This window comes from Motacilla alba, chromosome 3 (assembly GCF_015832195.1).
Source record: "Motacilla alba alba isolate MOTALB_02 chromosome 3, Motacilla_alba_V1.0_pri, whole genome shotgun sequence".
In the NCBI taxonomy this organism is placed as follows: domain Eukaryota; kingdom Metazoa; phylum Chordata; class Aves; order Passeriformes; family Motacillidae; genus Motacilla; species Motacilla alba.
In genome coordinates, this window is record NC_052018.1 from 29,746,179 (window position 1) to 29,763,008 (window position 16,830).

General features: G+C 35.5%; 1 protein-coding gene across 2 annotated transcripts in view; it reads left to right on the forward strand.

Annotated features, from left to right (window-relative positions):
• SMAP1 (small ArfGAP 1) overlaps window positions 1-16,830 on the forward strand; it is a 91,945-nt gene that overhangs the window by 53,769 nt on the left and 21,346 nt on the right. For both annotated transcript variants that reach the window (XM_038130473.1, XM_038130474.1), the window contains one exon: window positions 15,925-16,009. In XM_038130473.1, the coding sequence (XP_037986401.1) occupies window positions 15,925-16,009 (85 nt within the window). The remainder of the gene's footprint in view (window positions 1-15,924; window positions 16,010-16,830) is intronic.

Genomic DNA, 16,830 nt, shown 5'->3' on the forward strand with positions numbered 1-16,830 from the left:
TAGGAAGAGCTTAACATAGCTTGTTAGGATGGTGTGTTTGTTTTCCCCCAAAGACAGCCTAAAACTCCCACAAAAATCAACCTGCTTGGACTGTTGAGGTAAAAGAAACTATCAGTCCCCCTTATTTCTCTGGGATGTCATTTTCTTATCCAAAGTTATCATCCTAATAATTTTGTATGAGGAGAAATGAGTTGGAGCAAATAGTGCTGTAGTGTTCTTCACGTCTTTAGAACACAGTAGCACTGTAAGAATGCATGGGAGAAATGAAAGCCTGCAGAATAGTTAGTGTCCACCTAAACACCAGTTAGGTGAAAGTGATCTCTTTAAGTGTTACTTTTAACTTGTATTAATAAATGGATTCACAAATACTGACCTGAATGATAATTTAAATACAGAATCCCGTTATAAATACGCTAAATGTTTTCTTTGTTTTGATACTGTATTATTGATAATTTGCTAAATCACTGGAACAGTTGATAATAACATTTCCCTAGACATCTTATTTGCTTGAGTGATTTATTTTTAAAAATATTTTCCTTCTAATTTTAATATAAAATGAAATAGTGTTTTAGATTGTAATAAAAAATCATGTATATTATGGGAACAGAAAAATAGAAACCTGTTTTGTTTTCTGATTGAATACATAGTCTTATTTATGCTCTTAGTCCTTGTTTTCATAAATTCAGACTAAGCAGATAAGAATTAAGCTCAGGATTTAGGAGTATGTGATAAGACACAGGGCAACCTGTTTCCCTGCTTCCTGCCCCCACAACGGGTGAAGAGTTTAAGGCTTCTCAGTCTGCATTTTACAGTCTATGGACCTCTCCCAGCCTGGTTTTATATTTCTAATCATACCTTCTCAGTCTTACGGAAGAGATCAGGTTATTTTGGGTTCTTTGGTTGTTTTGAATGTTAATCTGGAGAAAAGCAAATCAAATTAGATTCTTCCCAAAACGGTGCTATTCATTTCTTTTGCAGGTAACAAAGGACTTCTTCTGTTTGAGGATTGCCATGAAAAATAGTCTTACTTAATGGAATTAATCTGTCATGGCTCTTATTACGTATTTGCAGTTGTAGACAAAGAAATTAAGAAACAGATATTGCAGGTAGAAGCAATGAAAGAAACCCCTTTTTTGTCAGGAAAAAAAAAAAGAAGTTTTTATCTTTCTGATGTTGGAAAAGGAGTCAGCGTTCAGGAAGGGTATCACTTTTTTTTCTTCAGCCATGTGTGTGTTTGCTGTATCAGCTTGATCCTCTCTACTCTGGTCCTGCAGCAGAACAGTATTTTAATGCAATTTAAAAAATTTTATGCAAGTAGAATCTAAAAACAGTGGAAAAAGCTTCAGTAGGGGCTGCTTTGGTTAAATTTGCTTTTGTTTAACTTGCCAAACTGTTTTTACCAGAAAGCTGGTTTAAGTTTGCTTAGTTTTAGTTGATCCTCTGTTACACTTTTGCTCCACACAGGTTCAAAACATAATACTGCCTTGGGTTTCAGTTGTTAATACTTATTAACAGATGGCATTTTCAGTTTGTGATAAGTTTCATCATTTTTCCTGGTGACTTTGAGACAATTAAGACAACATTACATGTGCTTATTTGTACATTGAACAAAATTAAGTGGACACATTTTAACAAGCATGTACTAAATCAGCCTTACTCATGGGTGGACGCAGTCTTTAGGAAAAAGACGTTCTGAGACATTTGAGACCACAGGACCGTGCATGATTAAAACTGCAAATATACAATTTCATGTAAAAAGTTTTATTAAAATTACAGTACTAGTTAGGAGATCATGTACAATCAATCAAATGTGCAGGAACAAAATGGATGCATTTAACTAAGTGGTACTGATACATGGAACTGAATGTAAAGAAAGATAAGGATTGGATAAGATGAAGCTGATAAGAGAAAAAAACTTTAGTTTAAATAACGTCGCTCAAAATAATAATCTTATCTTGTTTTGAATAATAGTCTTTCTTTGTTTTCCAAAAATAATGCAAGTACTGGAGCATGGGCAAAGCAATCAAGTGCTTTTGTGTGTTCTGTTTCATTTCACCATGCTTAAGCTAGAACGTGCTTAATCTCACTCTGGTGTGTGACCATCAAGATAGGGCAATGGCGTAGTGGGAAATCCTGTCAGAAGTGCAAATCTCACTGAAAAGTAAAGATACTGACATATTTTTCATAAAAAATTATTTTAGATGTCACTGGCAATATTAAATCTCCAACATGAGCTTAAGCTTTAAATGGATGATAATAATAATAATAATAATAATAATAATAATAATATGCCATAAGATGTTTCAGCAATGTTCCAGTGCCATGCAACAACTTTGTGTGTCTTCCTGCTTAAGTTTGTAGTTGACATAGGTATTGATTGTTTGCCTCTTTTGCTAAAAAGGATATTTCTTTGGACTGTTGAATTTATTGCATTTTGATAGTTGCTTTTGGCACTATAACAGTTGTGTGGAACTTTTTATGACTCTGGCATTCATACTGTTGCATAATTAAATCTTCACAAAGTTAACTCAAAGGTAGTTGGAAAACAGTGCTGTGGCTGTGGTAGAGGTAGAAGCAAGAGAAGATAGAAGCAGGGTCTTTCAACAGGATTTGAAGGAAATTGACAGGTTTCTCACACTATATAATTTTGTCAGATGAAAAGTTATAAGTTGCCTAGTTCAAATAACTGGCAGCTCTTAATGTTAAATTGCTTACATGGATCAGTCAGAAATGTTAACCCATCTGCAGTGAGTTGCCTCTTGGCTCTGTGGAGAAAAGAATTGCAACTGGATGAGCTTGTGTTTCAGTTTTACTTGAAATTTTTCTTTAATGAAAGAGGTACCTGAAGTTAGAAGAAAATGGGGCAGTTCTGAGGTTGGTCCTCAGGCATGCCACTGTACTGTCATAAAATAAATCTGTCCTGCCTCTCTGCTCAGCAAGTATTGTCTCTCAACTTGAGAATATTGTACTTCATGTCAGAGTAAGGTACTGCAGGCTTGTGTGCTAGGCAGAAAGTGTATATTACACAGCGTAGTAACAAGGGTAACTTCTATTCAAAAGAAAATACAGGGGGTTTTTTGTCTTACCTATTTAACCCTCAGTTTACACTGTAAGTAGATATCAGTGTATCTTTTTCTTTGGTTTAAAAGTGGATTATTTCTGTTTAAATGAAACAGGTTGGGCTGCATTTTAGCATAAATGTAGAAGTGGGTGACAGAACAAACAAATAGGAGGTCTTGAAATATCACTCTGAAGGGCCAGTTTAGAAACTTTGGCATCTTTGAAACTGTGAAGATAAAAGCTGTAAAAGGCTTTTACATTTTGTAAGGATGATTCAAGTATGCCATTTCAGAATATATAGAAATTTCATATAGGTTCACATTTATTTGAACTGGAGGATTAGAAACAGGAAGAAGCTTGACTTATTTCCAGTTGAGATGGAGGCTGCAGTGCTTATTGATAGTTCATGTTAAAGATTATGATGGTATGGACAATGAAGACAAAGGAAATGGTGCTTGCCCAAGTAAAGAGAAATCCATTTTGGTATTGCATATGATCGGTTAAAATTGCTTAGCTTTTAAAGTAATTGTTTCAAAGTGATCAACTTTGAAATGAGAGCAAAATTGAGGAAAAATACCCTGACTGGCAGAAGAAATTAATGTAGCTAATGATGCATGAGTATTTATTAAACACTTCTCCCTCTCCCTAAGTTCTGCATTTGTGAAACAGAATTATGTATATGTACGAGAGGATGACAAAGTACTCGTCAACTCTCTCCTAACTTCTCTAGTAGTTCAAGAAAGCAACAAGCTGACACAGAAGTAAGAAAAATAAACCTGTGGGGCTGTTTCAGTCTTGTTAGTTGTAATGGTTGAATTTCTGTGGAGCTAATTGAGAGGCTTTTTCAAATGCATCTCTAGAGAAATAGTATGCTTAGACTTCATAAAGTGTTTGTAGCATTCTGTTTGTGATAATGACAGAAATTATACCAGCACAGAGTATGAGTCCAACACTCTGAGTAAAATGTCCTAACTCAGAGGTTGTTTCTATGAAACTATTCAGTGTGATGTTGTAAGACTGACTAAAACATAAAGACTGTAAGAATCAGATGAACAACAGCAGGTGGTGGAGTAATCTAATCAGTAAAAAGAGAGCCAGTGATCTGCTTCTAGTACGTCAGAGGAAAATAGTGAGGTGGGTCGAGGAAAAAGATTCTTTTCCAGGAATACCAGGCAAGTAAGGGGTGATTGCAAATACGGTATAGAATGCAAAGAGAAAAGAGCTTGGGAATGGGGCAGAATATTGTACACAGCTTATTATGGGATATTTAGGTGACACAGACCAAACCAGGGGAATACAGGAATCAAGGTGGATGGGGGTGTAACAAGCTTGAAGGAAGAGGGGGAAGTGGATAAAAAGGGGCAGTCACATATGTGCTGGTAGTTGGGCAGGTTGCTGGGCAGTAGGATTGTCTGAGCCTTTACTTGATCTCTGCAGGCTGTTCTGTATTTTTGCCAAATGCTATTTGCAACTACTGAATGTGAGTGCATTGTCTCTTCTGTGCCTGTGTGTGGACACTTGCAAACTTCAAGTTCAGTTATCAGGCAAGTGGGGTAAGAGGTAAGAGGCTGATGCTGGCCACTGGAAGGAGGCTGCTGGCCTGAGGAATTTGAGGGTCAGCACCTGCAGAGACCATTATCTAGAAGCTAATTATTTGCAAAGGCAGCGTGTCTTAACACCAGTTGCTGGAGACAAACATACTGTGATCATGCCTGATGTGTGTTAACAGGTAGCACATTTCACACTGGACTAACCAGTGAGTAAGACACAAGCACCTGGAAAGTTCTAAGGTATGAGCTGATTGCTGGCTAAGGATGTAGGGTCTTGATATTGTATGAAGTTTCACGTAAAAAGCATTTTTCAGCAAAAAAAAGCACTTCTGTTATAATTAACAAAAATACTGAGAAGTATACCTTCATGAATAGGGATGGAAAGCATTTCTTTGATTGTTTTTCTACTGTGAGCTCAATCAGTTACCTTGCCTGAAACAGCTCATTCTTGTCTGGAAATATATGAAGACAGAATTACAAATAAATGCCCTTTAGTTCTGATTGGGTACAATTATGTTGTATTATGTATTACTTGAAAGATTTTTGAAAGGAAAGTTATAAAATAGTTTAATGAGGAACTGGAACTGATATAGCTGCATTATTGTAATCTTGCTGAGCCTAATGAGCACAATAGAAATCAAGTAGAAATGAATAAGCTGAGTTCATATAACCATAATATGTGATTTGAAAACTGAAGGTGTATTTAAAATAGCTTACAAAATTACAAACCATGTTTATTGCATTTCACAGTTTGCAAACTGAAATGCATTAAAACACTTTGACCCTAATCTGATTTTATAGATCTCATAACGGGACACTGGATTAGCTGTAAGATGGATCTTTTGAGGTTTTTTGCTTTATAGTGATTTCTTGTATAAGACGCAAACCCTAGGTTTTATTGGATTAAAAGCAGAATTCTTCTTTTTTATCTAAATCAAGTTCCATGACAAGATAATACAAAATAGGAAAAGGCTTGATAAACAGCTTTTTCTCTGCCTTTTATGTCCTTGTAAACAGGTCCTTGCTTTTGGGCTCAAATGCTGTCATTTCAAAATTTGCAGCTGCAGGAAACTCTGCTCACGTCTTTGCCCCCAGAATCTCTGGAAAACTTGAATACCTCTGCACTCAGACTGTGTGCCTCTCCTGTTCTGCAGTCTTGCCATCCCTAGCTCAGCTTCAGGTTGCCACATCTTGCTGTCTTTTGATGCTTTTTTCAAGTATCTGACCTAGGAAAAAGAGCTTTTCCTCTTTTTTTCAGACCCTATTTGTAACTTTTCCACTTTAAGGACCTAATATATTTGAATCTGAATGCATAGAACTATTGTTTTAAATGTGGTAGTTGCTATATAGATTTAATGCATGAATATAAGAATAAGGATTTATCTCTGATACTTTTCTGTAGTCTCAGCAGTAAGTATAAAAAGAAAGCCACCTTAATTGTTGGAAATTTTACTTCTACATGGTTCATATGATGTTTTGAGCAAGGTAAAAGGGCCTCTAAGATTGTCTGATGCATTAGAAAGGAGCTAAACCAATTCAGCTAAATACAAGACATAAAAGGTTTTAAGCCTTCCTGGAATATATTGACTAAAGTAAATGAGATCTGAGCTAACATTTAAAATTCAGTTAAAATACAATGTTAGTACTGCTTGTTCAATAAGTAAGAAAAAAGGAATAGTCTTAATCAATTTTCACAGAAATGATTAGTGTATTAGCCTAAACCCAGCTGAAATCATATTAATGGAATAAGATTATGGTGCAAGGTCTGTTATTTCTTCCATGAAGTTTTTAATTCAAACTACTAGAGATATAATGCATTTTACATAATCTTGCTTAAGTATCTTGCTCTAACTGTGAAAATCTAATGAAATCCACATACCCAGGTTTTTAAAGTGAAGATGTAGATCAAGTACTGCTTTCAAAATTTTTCCTTTGTGTATGTATTTTGACTGAAGGACCTTCATGTGTACAGAAACATATTTAGCAACAACAGAAGGCAATTTGGTTTTTTTTTGATTCCTTAGTGTGAATGCCTTAAATCGGCTTACTCAGGTGAGTGTGACTAGTTCAGTGTTTGTGAGTGATTAACTGAAATAATCACAATAGACTCTTAAATAATCAATTTACATTTTCCCCTTGGCTTGACTCTTTGGTTCAAGATAATTATAGTTTGATAAATAAGAATGGTGGCTTTTTTGTTGTTGTTGATATACAGGTTTTTCTCTTGATTAGAAATGCATCAGAGTTTGATTGCAGAGTTGCTGTAGTCTATACAACTTCACAATGATACCAACATAGTTGTACTTGTGTTTCAATATAGTGCATCAGTTTCTGGCTTTTTTGCTAGTTGGGCAAAATAGGAGTTCATCACTTGCTAAAAGTATCCTCAGTTCTGAAAAGTTAGTTTGATTTCTAAGTTTCTGCATCCTTAGTTGCAAGTCTGAAAAAACAAGTGCTGGTATTTTATAGGAGGGTAAACAAAATAACACATTTCATCTTTAATGCCATTTAAATAAAATGTTATGAAAGTATTTTTTACTTAAGTAAAAAAAATTTTTTTTCTTATTTTTAGGTCAGGTATGAAAGCTATAAAAATATTCTTTTAAAATTATAGGAAATGCCTACATGAGTAATGGTGTAAATGGATATGAACTAAACTTTTAGAGCATAAGCATAAGAAAAATATCTACAAACTGATTTCAAGATATAGTAAATTACTAACATTATTTTCTCATATGGCAATTCTCAAATGTTTATGCTCTCCTGCAAGTTTTATTGCAAGCAGGTAATGAAGAGAGAAAGAATCCAATTGCTTTATGTACAGGGCATACAAGTCCTATGTATTAAGAGCAAAGGAGAGCTTTTGTTCAGTAACCATAGAGGCATATATGAGCTCTAGAGAGTAAACTGGAAATTACTTTTAAGTAAGTTAGAAGTGCTTTTCACAAAATTATTTGATGTATCTTCAGCTTTCATAAGGCTTCTTGTAGTTAAGGTAGGGAATATGAGTTAGAAATACAGTGCATTTTAAACAGACTGAGTTCTAGATTCGTATAAATTTTTCATTAAAGTGGAAAATTGAGGAAAAAAATGTGAAGGAAAATGGGAGCAGGTAAGTGGACTGGACAGCTGTTGAATCAGATTTTTGACAGTGACTGATATCTTGCTTGAGAGTAGGAGAAATTTTTAGATTAATAACTTTATGACTGGTCTGACTGTAGTGTTTTTCTACTTGAGAGGTATTAATCATGTGGCTTGTGTCCTGCACTATGTATGCTACCTCTTTAAATGCTCTCATACAGTGTAAATGAGAATAAAGTCAATGAAAATCCTAAATGGTGGTGTTGACATCTGCTAAATTATTTACATTATCATCTTGCAGTAGTGAATTTGGCAAACTTCTGCTTGTTTTTAAAGTATTTGGTGTGGTTTACATTTTTACTGAATGTCATATCTTTTAGAGCTGTTAAACCCTTAAAATCTGTACATATGATGATAACTCGCATAAGGTTACAGAAGCAGAAAATGGAAACTTGAATCTCCCATTTATAAAGAAAAATAATCACAGTATTTTCACTGTGTGCTTACACTTTTGACCCAGGCCTTACGAAAAAGGTTTGTTCACAACTGTCACTTCTAGTGCAAAATGCCCTCAGCTGCCTGTCAGAGGAGAGTATTCTGGGCAACAGGGCTGTGCAGAAGAGTAGCCTGTAGATTTAGACCATAGGCTCTAGAATGTATGATCATATTAAACAATGTTCTGAAAGGATACCAGTGTCCTTACTTATATAACAAAATTGTATTGTTTTCCTATTTTACTACAATAGTAATTTTAAAAAGGCAGTGGGTTTGACTGCAGAGCAATGTATTTGATGCTAGATCTGAATATTCTTACTGTTTTATCATTAAAATGTAGCGCTTATCACAAGACCTCACGTATGTTATCTGTTCCATCAACCAAGCAAGCAGCTGTAAAGCTTTCTACTTGCCTCTTGTCTTTCCCTGCCCATCTTGTGCACCTGATAGCCAGATGTGTTTGGGCACGGTGCTGAAAGTTGGGAAAGGACAGGCTTTTTTTGCAGTAAGGGAGCAGTGGTTGTAGGAGCCATAGACCTCCTAGCATCATGTTACATATGGGAATTTAATAGGTGTCTGAAATTCAGTCATGATGGTCCTCACCCTCCTTTTTATCTTGCCCATATATAACCATATCCCCTATAGGCAACATCCTGTGTGCTGTACTATAATCTCTGTACGGAGGAAGGAGGAGAATTGACTTGGCAATGCTTTCATTTTTTTTCTTTTTTTCTGAGGCAGAATGAATCACTCATTTAATGGTTATCTCCAAAAATAGCTGGCTGAAGAAAATTTGATGAAAAACCCCACTGACACACTGGACTTCCTACAGTATGTGACTTATGCTTCAGGTGTTACTCAATTTTCTTCACAATCCCATCTCCTGCAGAGTTGCAGTTCAGTTTTTTGTGAGAAGGCATTGCTGCCCATTCCAGGGACTTGGAGTTTACCATTGGATGAGTTGACTGGAAAGCTGTAATACTCAGATTCAGTTCTTTGAGGCTTGTGTACACTGAGCTTCAGTGGGGAATCTGAATTTGGGAATTCACTGTAGTTTGCTGGATGAGGTTTGTGTATAGGTTGATTCACTTGACCCGTGTGCTCCTTGCATCTGTTTGACAAAGTCCATAGAGTGCCAGAAAAAGGGAAGAGAAGGTGCTTGTGAAGAAAGTCTACCAATAGGGAAGTACTGCTGACTCTTAAGTGTATGTGTATGTCTCTGTGTGTGTGTAGTCCTTGAATGTACTTAAGGAGGTGCTTGGAGGTTGGCTTGCTTAAATTAGCAAAACGAGAAATATGATTGTGCAAAAGCTAGCAAAACTAAAATGACACAGTTATCAAAGTATCACCACTCAGCAATAGCCAAAACACCAGGGTGTTATCAACAGTGTTGTAGCCACAAATCCAAATTATAGCATCGTATCAACTGCTGTGAAGAATGTGAACTCCATCCCAGACAGACCCATAAAGGCAATTATTTTGAAAAACAGACAGTATAAAGTGCCTATCAGTTCCCTTGTCCTTGTCAAAGAAACATCTTTAATCACTAATAATTTGCTTTAGAGTAACATATAAGAGAGAGAAACAAGTCTGTAAAATCAACTCTAGAACTTAAGGTGTGAAGAGAGTAGTTAATACTGTTGCTTGCTGATTTATTTGGTTTCATTTAACTCAAGAAAAGTATTTCACATAAATTAGATTGAACTAGAATGGTGTAACTAGTAGTATATTGAGCTCAATAAAGGCCAATATTGATTTCTAGAAAATAGGGCTTTCTTTTTAAATTTGAGACCTAGGAGACCTTCTTTTTTTTTTTTCTTCCTTTTTTTTCTTCCCTTTTTTTTTTTCTGGCCTAACCTGGTGTACTTACCCATTATTTCAAAATTAAACCTCATACAACTTCCGTTGTTGCACAAAATTAGTAAAGAAAGAATAAAGGAGGGTGGCACAGTAATGCGACATTAAATGTGGGTTGCTGAGTTAAAAGATGCTCTTTCATGATGGAATGGAAAACTTTCTGTGTAAATTTGGAAGCCTTTGACAGTGGTGTTGTTTTCATCTTAAAGGATGAAGCCAGAACTGTCAGAATAAGCCTCAAAACTTTGGTACAGATTTTCATAGCTTTTCCATCAAAACCTTATAGACTGGAAATTACCTTAAAGTCTTAGAGAGATGTTGGATAAATAAACAAGATTGACAGGTGACTAACCATGCCATTCTCTAATGTAGGGAAATGAGCAAGATGAGTTAAATCATAGACAGTATCTCTATGAATTATGAGAAGACTGGCTGGTGCAGCTTCCACTAATGAAGGCATAATCTCAGTGTGAGATTAAACTAGGCTTGTGCACTTGGTTGTGTTAAAATCAGAAAAGCTAGAGGTGACCTGGTCTTCTTCACTCTTGCCTGCTTTTAGATTTTGTTTGTGATGGTTTCTTAGCACAGAACATTATAGTTGGCCAAGGTACACTGTGGAGGTATATGGAGATTACCAGCATATCAATTTCTGTCCAGTAATTTCGAGCCAGTTGATTTACAGTGACAGTGGGGGGGGAAATTAGATGAAGGTCCAAATACTCATTTCTGCATTTCCATTTTAATTAAGTAGGAAAGAGATGCTGCTTCTTATGTGTAGACATAATTTCTCAATTGTGCATTTTGGTAGAGGTAGAGTTACGAAGAGTTCTCAAATATTTTTAAATATTTGCTTTTTAGATACTGAAAGATGATTAATCTTGTTGTGTGAGGACTACTTACAGACGTGGTATTAGCACCATACTGTCACATAATTGTTTTGTAGATGTACAGCAGACAAGATAAAGGCATCACTTAATTTGGGTGTAAAATTGGAAGTCATTCATCACTGGACACCAAGAATTAAATGAGAGCAGGAGCTTGAAGAGGGAATTGTTTCCTTGATGGCACCTTTATCGGTTATCAATGCCATCAAAAAACCGTATTGAAGGAAGACACCCTGTGATGCTCCACCCTTGTCTGCCAAGCCAGTCACGACACTTTTAACAGTGTTGGTTTGGTCAAGCATGGCTTCCTTTTGATGAAGCCATGCTGATTTCCTCCACTAACACTCTTGTCCTTTATGTGCCTGGAATTGGCTTCCCGGTTAGTTGTTCCACTGCCTTCCTAGGTATTGAGGTGAGACTGAGCAACCAGTTGTTCCCTGGGTCTTGCTTCTTGCCCCTGAAGAAAGGACTGGCAGAAGAGCATAAGAGTGGAAAGTTAAAAGGACTGCATTGGAAAATAAAACAATGAAGGATTATTGTATCCCAGTTACCTGTCATCTACAGGATTGCAAAAAGTTATAGTGCCCATACTGGATCTGAGTAATGAGGGTGTCCCTGCCCCTGTACTGAAAATACATGCTTAATCAGTGAAAATACTTTTAAGAGGTTGCAAGGTTAATTCTCTATTTGCCTCCTTAATTTGGCCAAAGTATCTAATACCTGCTGATCAAGGGGTAATTTAAATTAGGTTTTGTGGCTCTTTTCATAACAAGGACTCAAGTTTTTTAAGTAAAAAATTACAAGTCATGGTGATCATGTGGAAACTTGTTCTGACTTCAGTTTCTTTCAGTGATATTTGCAAACAAACAGTTTTCGATAATCTCAGAATAATTGAAGGGAGTGGACATTGCTTGCTTTCAGTAGATCTCCAACATAAGAAAAACCCTGAAAGGTAATGTAGTGGCCATTAGTGACAACTGTGAAAAATGGCCATGTAAGACCTGCATATCAAAGATATATGATGTTCTGCTGTTTGCAAGGACAGTATTTCAGAAGAATGTACTAGCAGCATAAAAATGATTTTGAATGAGAAGCTGTTAATACATGACCTGAAGTAAATATTTCTAGACATTGCTGTAACCATGTACTTCATTCACTAAACCCACATATATTACTAAGAAAATCTTGAATGTTATAAAAAAAGAGTAGCCCTAGTAACCTTGAAGACTCCACTTGAAAATAAATGTACAAAATTGTGTACCTGTTCCTTCTACTTGCCTTTTTCATATCAGATTCTTAATGCTATTTTTAGTTTACCTAATGCTGCTTAGTCTCCTATTTTTAATGTGATCTTATTCCAAAGGGCATAACAAGGAATAGGTTATCTAGTTCTGGTGTCAATACTTAAAAATAATTGCTGTGGGATTCAAGGAGACTAGTAATAGAATCTGAGATGAATCTTAGTGCAGCAAGACTCCCAAGCATTTGTCATGCTACCTTGCAAGTCTACAAAATGTAGTGTCTTTTAGATAGAACACAATGCTAAATTAAACAGTAAGTTTAAGAAATGTCACTGCCTCATTATGCAGGTTTTTTTTCCTGTTGCACACTTCTGTGGTCACTGAGTGCAGTACTTAACATCTTGAAAGGCCACTCTCTACATAAAGCTTAGTCATGAATGAGCCCTGTTGGGGCAAAACTGCTAAAAAGAAATTAAACATCACATTTCTCTTTATGATTTGAAGTAAAATTTTCTAGTGACTCCAGTGTGGCTTCCTTTTTGTACTTGTCCAAATTTCAATACCTTGTTTATGCCAGAATTATATGGGCTGGAAGAGACCTCTTCAGTTTCTCTCCTCAACCCAGAAATACGGCATGATCTCTGCTAGAGAGCACTGTAGTAAGCCTTTGCTTTTTGTTATATCTACTTCAGGTGGACCACAGTGCAGAATCCATGGGACTGAACAGAGAACAAGACCCTCAAAAGCAGGATGGTAGTGAGGGTCATTTAGGTATTCTTAAAAGTAATTGTGTGTGTGCAAGTTTCTTGTTCTAGCTCATCTCACTGGTGCCGTACCTAGTTTATGCCTAAGTGCAGGAGAAGTCCCTGTCTATCTGTGAATCATGGTAGACCTTAAGCACCAAACAAATGTCTTCTGAATTTGCACAGGAGCCCTCCTATGTGCTATGAAGCATCTTAAACAGAAATAAAGGCATAATGAATTACAGAATTGATTGAAATCTCAGACGGGAGGATAGGAAATTCCAGGAAATGGTGCTTGTTGTGGTGAGAGAATGGGGAACAAAATAATTTTGCAATTATAATTAAAGAGGAAGATCTTTTGTTACAGATAGCTGCTGAATATTGCTTTGTGTTTCTGCTGTTATACAGATGAATTATTGGTAAATGTTAGGTGACTAATGTGATTTTTTCATTTTTCAGGCTGAAGGTTAGAAAGTTGGTGAAAACTGTGTAGCTACAAAGATGTTGAATAGTGCTTTAAGGAGAAAATCATCATCAAGGAAACCACAGCAGTATTAGTGGCTAGAAATATTTGATATACTGATGACCTTGAAAATAATTTTTGCAGCTTTTCTTAAAGTAATTAACTATGAAGTAATCTTAAAATCTAGTAGTTTACATACTGGCAAGGGGAGCAAAATAGTACAGAAACTTTTGATCAAGAAATAATAGTTACGATATTGGAAAAGGGCATTTTAAGGGATCATATTTTTGTAGAAATTCATATTTTTATACCTTCTATCTTCATTGCCCTTTTTATTTAGAGAGTGATGAAATACAAATAGGCATTTAATATGTACTGAAAACGTTTATTTGACAAAGCAGAGGACCTAAGTAGATTATTCCTCCCATATTTTTAAAATTTTAGTTTAGATAATGGGATTAAATTGCCACAGTGGTAAGTACCAAATAAAAGAAAGTGCTATTTGAACTCTTTCTCCTTAGTTCTTATTAATGTATGCACAAGTGTTTGACTTCTGTGAAAAGTTTGCATTCAAAACTAACCTGTCAAGCTTTAAATTATTTCAAACTTGTGGTTTTACGTAGTTATCAGAAATCTAATACAGTGTAATGAAAATTTGCACATTTAATATAATTCTAGCGGTTTTTCTTTTCAGTTGAAAGAAATCATTCTATATTCATATTTTTAAGCTACTTAAGGAAAAGGGAAAAAAACCAGTTTCATGAAATGAAGGATCATGTCAGAAATGCTTCTTTTTACAACTTCTGTGACCCATAGTGTTTCTTACAGAGATGGAGAAAACTCAGATGTTCAAGGTTTTATGGCACATTCTGTTCTGAAGTACTTACTGTTAATTCTGATTAGTGTTTATAATAATAATTTTGTTGGTTTATGGTATATTTACTGAGATATGGTCAGTTGTAGAAAACTTCATTTTGAATTGCCACTTTTAAACAATTCTTGATACACTGTAATGGTTACTTTCAAAAACTATACTTTTTATGTGTTTGGAATCGGTGTGCTGTGCTCCAGATTGTAAACACAGTGTTGAAAGTTACAATACACAATAGGATCAGGGAATTCGCAGACTGTTTTTTCATAAGGATATTTCCCAAACAGCTGGATCTTGAGCAAGATAATGTAAAGTCGAAGCAAGGATTTTTGGCAAGAGGGAGCAAGTATTTCTCTGAGAGATTAGCAGGGGTCAGATTATGTGTGATGGTATCTGTTTGAGGTACCTGCAGGAATGGAGTTTGGTTAATTTGGGCTCTTTGCTGAAGGTTTTCAGTGGGGATTTGCTCATGCAAGAGGAGTGTCTGTCATGTTCAGGCTTCTGTTCACTTGGGCTGCCTTTGAATACTCTTAAGTTTCCTCACTGCTCTTTACAAACACCAAGCTCCTTACACTTTATCCCCCTTTGGCGGGAGAGGAAGAAAGTAAAGGAGTACCTAAAACAGATCTTTATATGATTGTGTTGAACTTTAAAGCTCTCCTAATGCTAAATACTAAGATTCAATGACTTCTGCAACCTGAGGAGCTCAGTGACCCTGTGAAAGCCACATTATGTATGTGATTAAAAGTGTGAGTGAAGCGGGTTCCATCAGTGTCTGCCCAGTGCCCAGCCTGACAGTGTCCTGCCGCTGTTATTGGGTAATCTCTTCTAGGTAAAGGCTGTACTCATTGATCAACCAGTCCACTTCAGGTTTTTGTGATAAGTATGGAGAAAGGCACATTAAATGCACATGAAGAAATGCATTTGTTATGTCACTACTATTAAGCAGTTCATCTTCACTTTAGAAATTGATGTTTTGATGGATTCAGGGGATCAGCCAGATACTGGTGTAAGAACTATAAACAGATTCATGACATAATTTTCATGATGAAGTTTCACATCAATACCATCATATATTTTGAAATCTCTGGGCAAGAGAAGACTAGGAATTCTCTTTTCAGAAAGAGAAGAATTATGTTATTAGTATTCAGGTTTATAAAGGAAAAAGGTCATGAACTCAGGTTGTGCACATCAGTGCTCAGCATATCAAAGTTCTGCATGTTCTGCAGATGTTCTTTGCAGAAAGGCAAATTGTTGACATTAGTATACTTCCAGTTTGTAAATTTAAGCTTTTAAAAACTTTATTTTGTTTACTCTTTATGCTGCAGAACCGTATATTTTGGTTGCTGAAATGAACTGATAAGTTATAGACGGCTTTTTGCCTATTGCATGATATGCAGTGGTTCAGTTTAAGACTTCAATTTATTTTAAACTATCCTGAAACTTAAATTTATTTAAAAATTTAGTACATACCAGTGAACAATAATTTTTACAGTCATGTGCCATGTCCCTTTTGACCATAATTGCCACATACTTCATTACAAATCAAATTCATTATGATAAACAAATATGGAAAAAGACTTTTACTTCTGATACTGAAGCAGCATCTTTAATGAAAAATTTTTAAGCACTGAATCTTTTCAGACATGTTACTTGTGTTTATTTTTTTCCCTTACAAGCCACAGAAGAAAGAAGATCAGCAATCAGAAGCTAAAGCAAGTCCAAAAAAGTCATCAGAACCCACGATTGACCTTTTAGGACTTGGTAAGCAGTACATAATTGCTTGGTTTTAAATCAAACATAGATATGTAATTTTATATTTTAATAGAAATACAAAGTTTTATTTTTTCTGTGATTACTGAAAGATTACTATGAAAGCCATAAGATTGCCTGCATGAATTTAAAACTATAAGGGAAAATGCCATTGGGATGGGATTTATCAGTACTTATGTTTTGTTAGGGAGAGTAATGAGATCCTGTGGGAAGGGGAAGTTATCAAAGTGATCTTCAAAGGCCTTGTGGATTGCAGTATTTCATTGTTTATGATACAAGTGTAGTTTTTAATGAAAATGCTGAGGTCATCTGAATCATGTATCTGTAAAAGACATTATATCATACGTTTCCTATATTAGTTAAAAGAACGGTAAACTGTCAGACTAATACCTTGTAAAACTTAATATAATGGGCATTTCAGTGCCCTGTACTGACTGCAACCATCATTCATTTTTATCTAGTCCACCTTTTTGTTTTCTGACTGGCTGGTAACTATGGGTTTGTCCTGTAAATAAAGTAGTGTCTAGTGAAATAATTTAATTGACACTGTTGGCCTATACTGTTGTGTATCGGCCATTCTCATAAAATATGTCTTTCATTTATCTAGTGTTGCTCTAAATGTGTTTTGTCCATTTGATTGAATCTTAAAATGTAAATGGAAGAATAAAATATTACAGTATTTTTATTTCCTTATGAAATTCTGTGTTAGGAAAATCTTCTACAAGTTGTGAATGGGTATTAAGAGTATTGACTTTCCATCCGTGTAATGGTTACTCTTAATTTTCTACATGATTTCTACGTTATATTGGAGG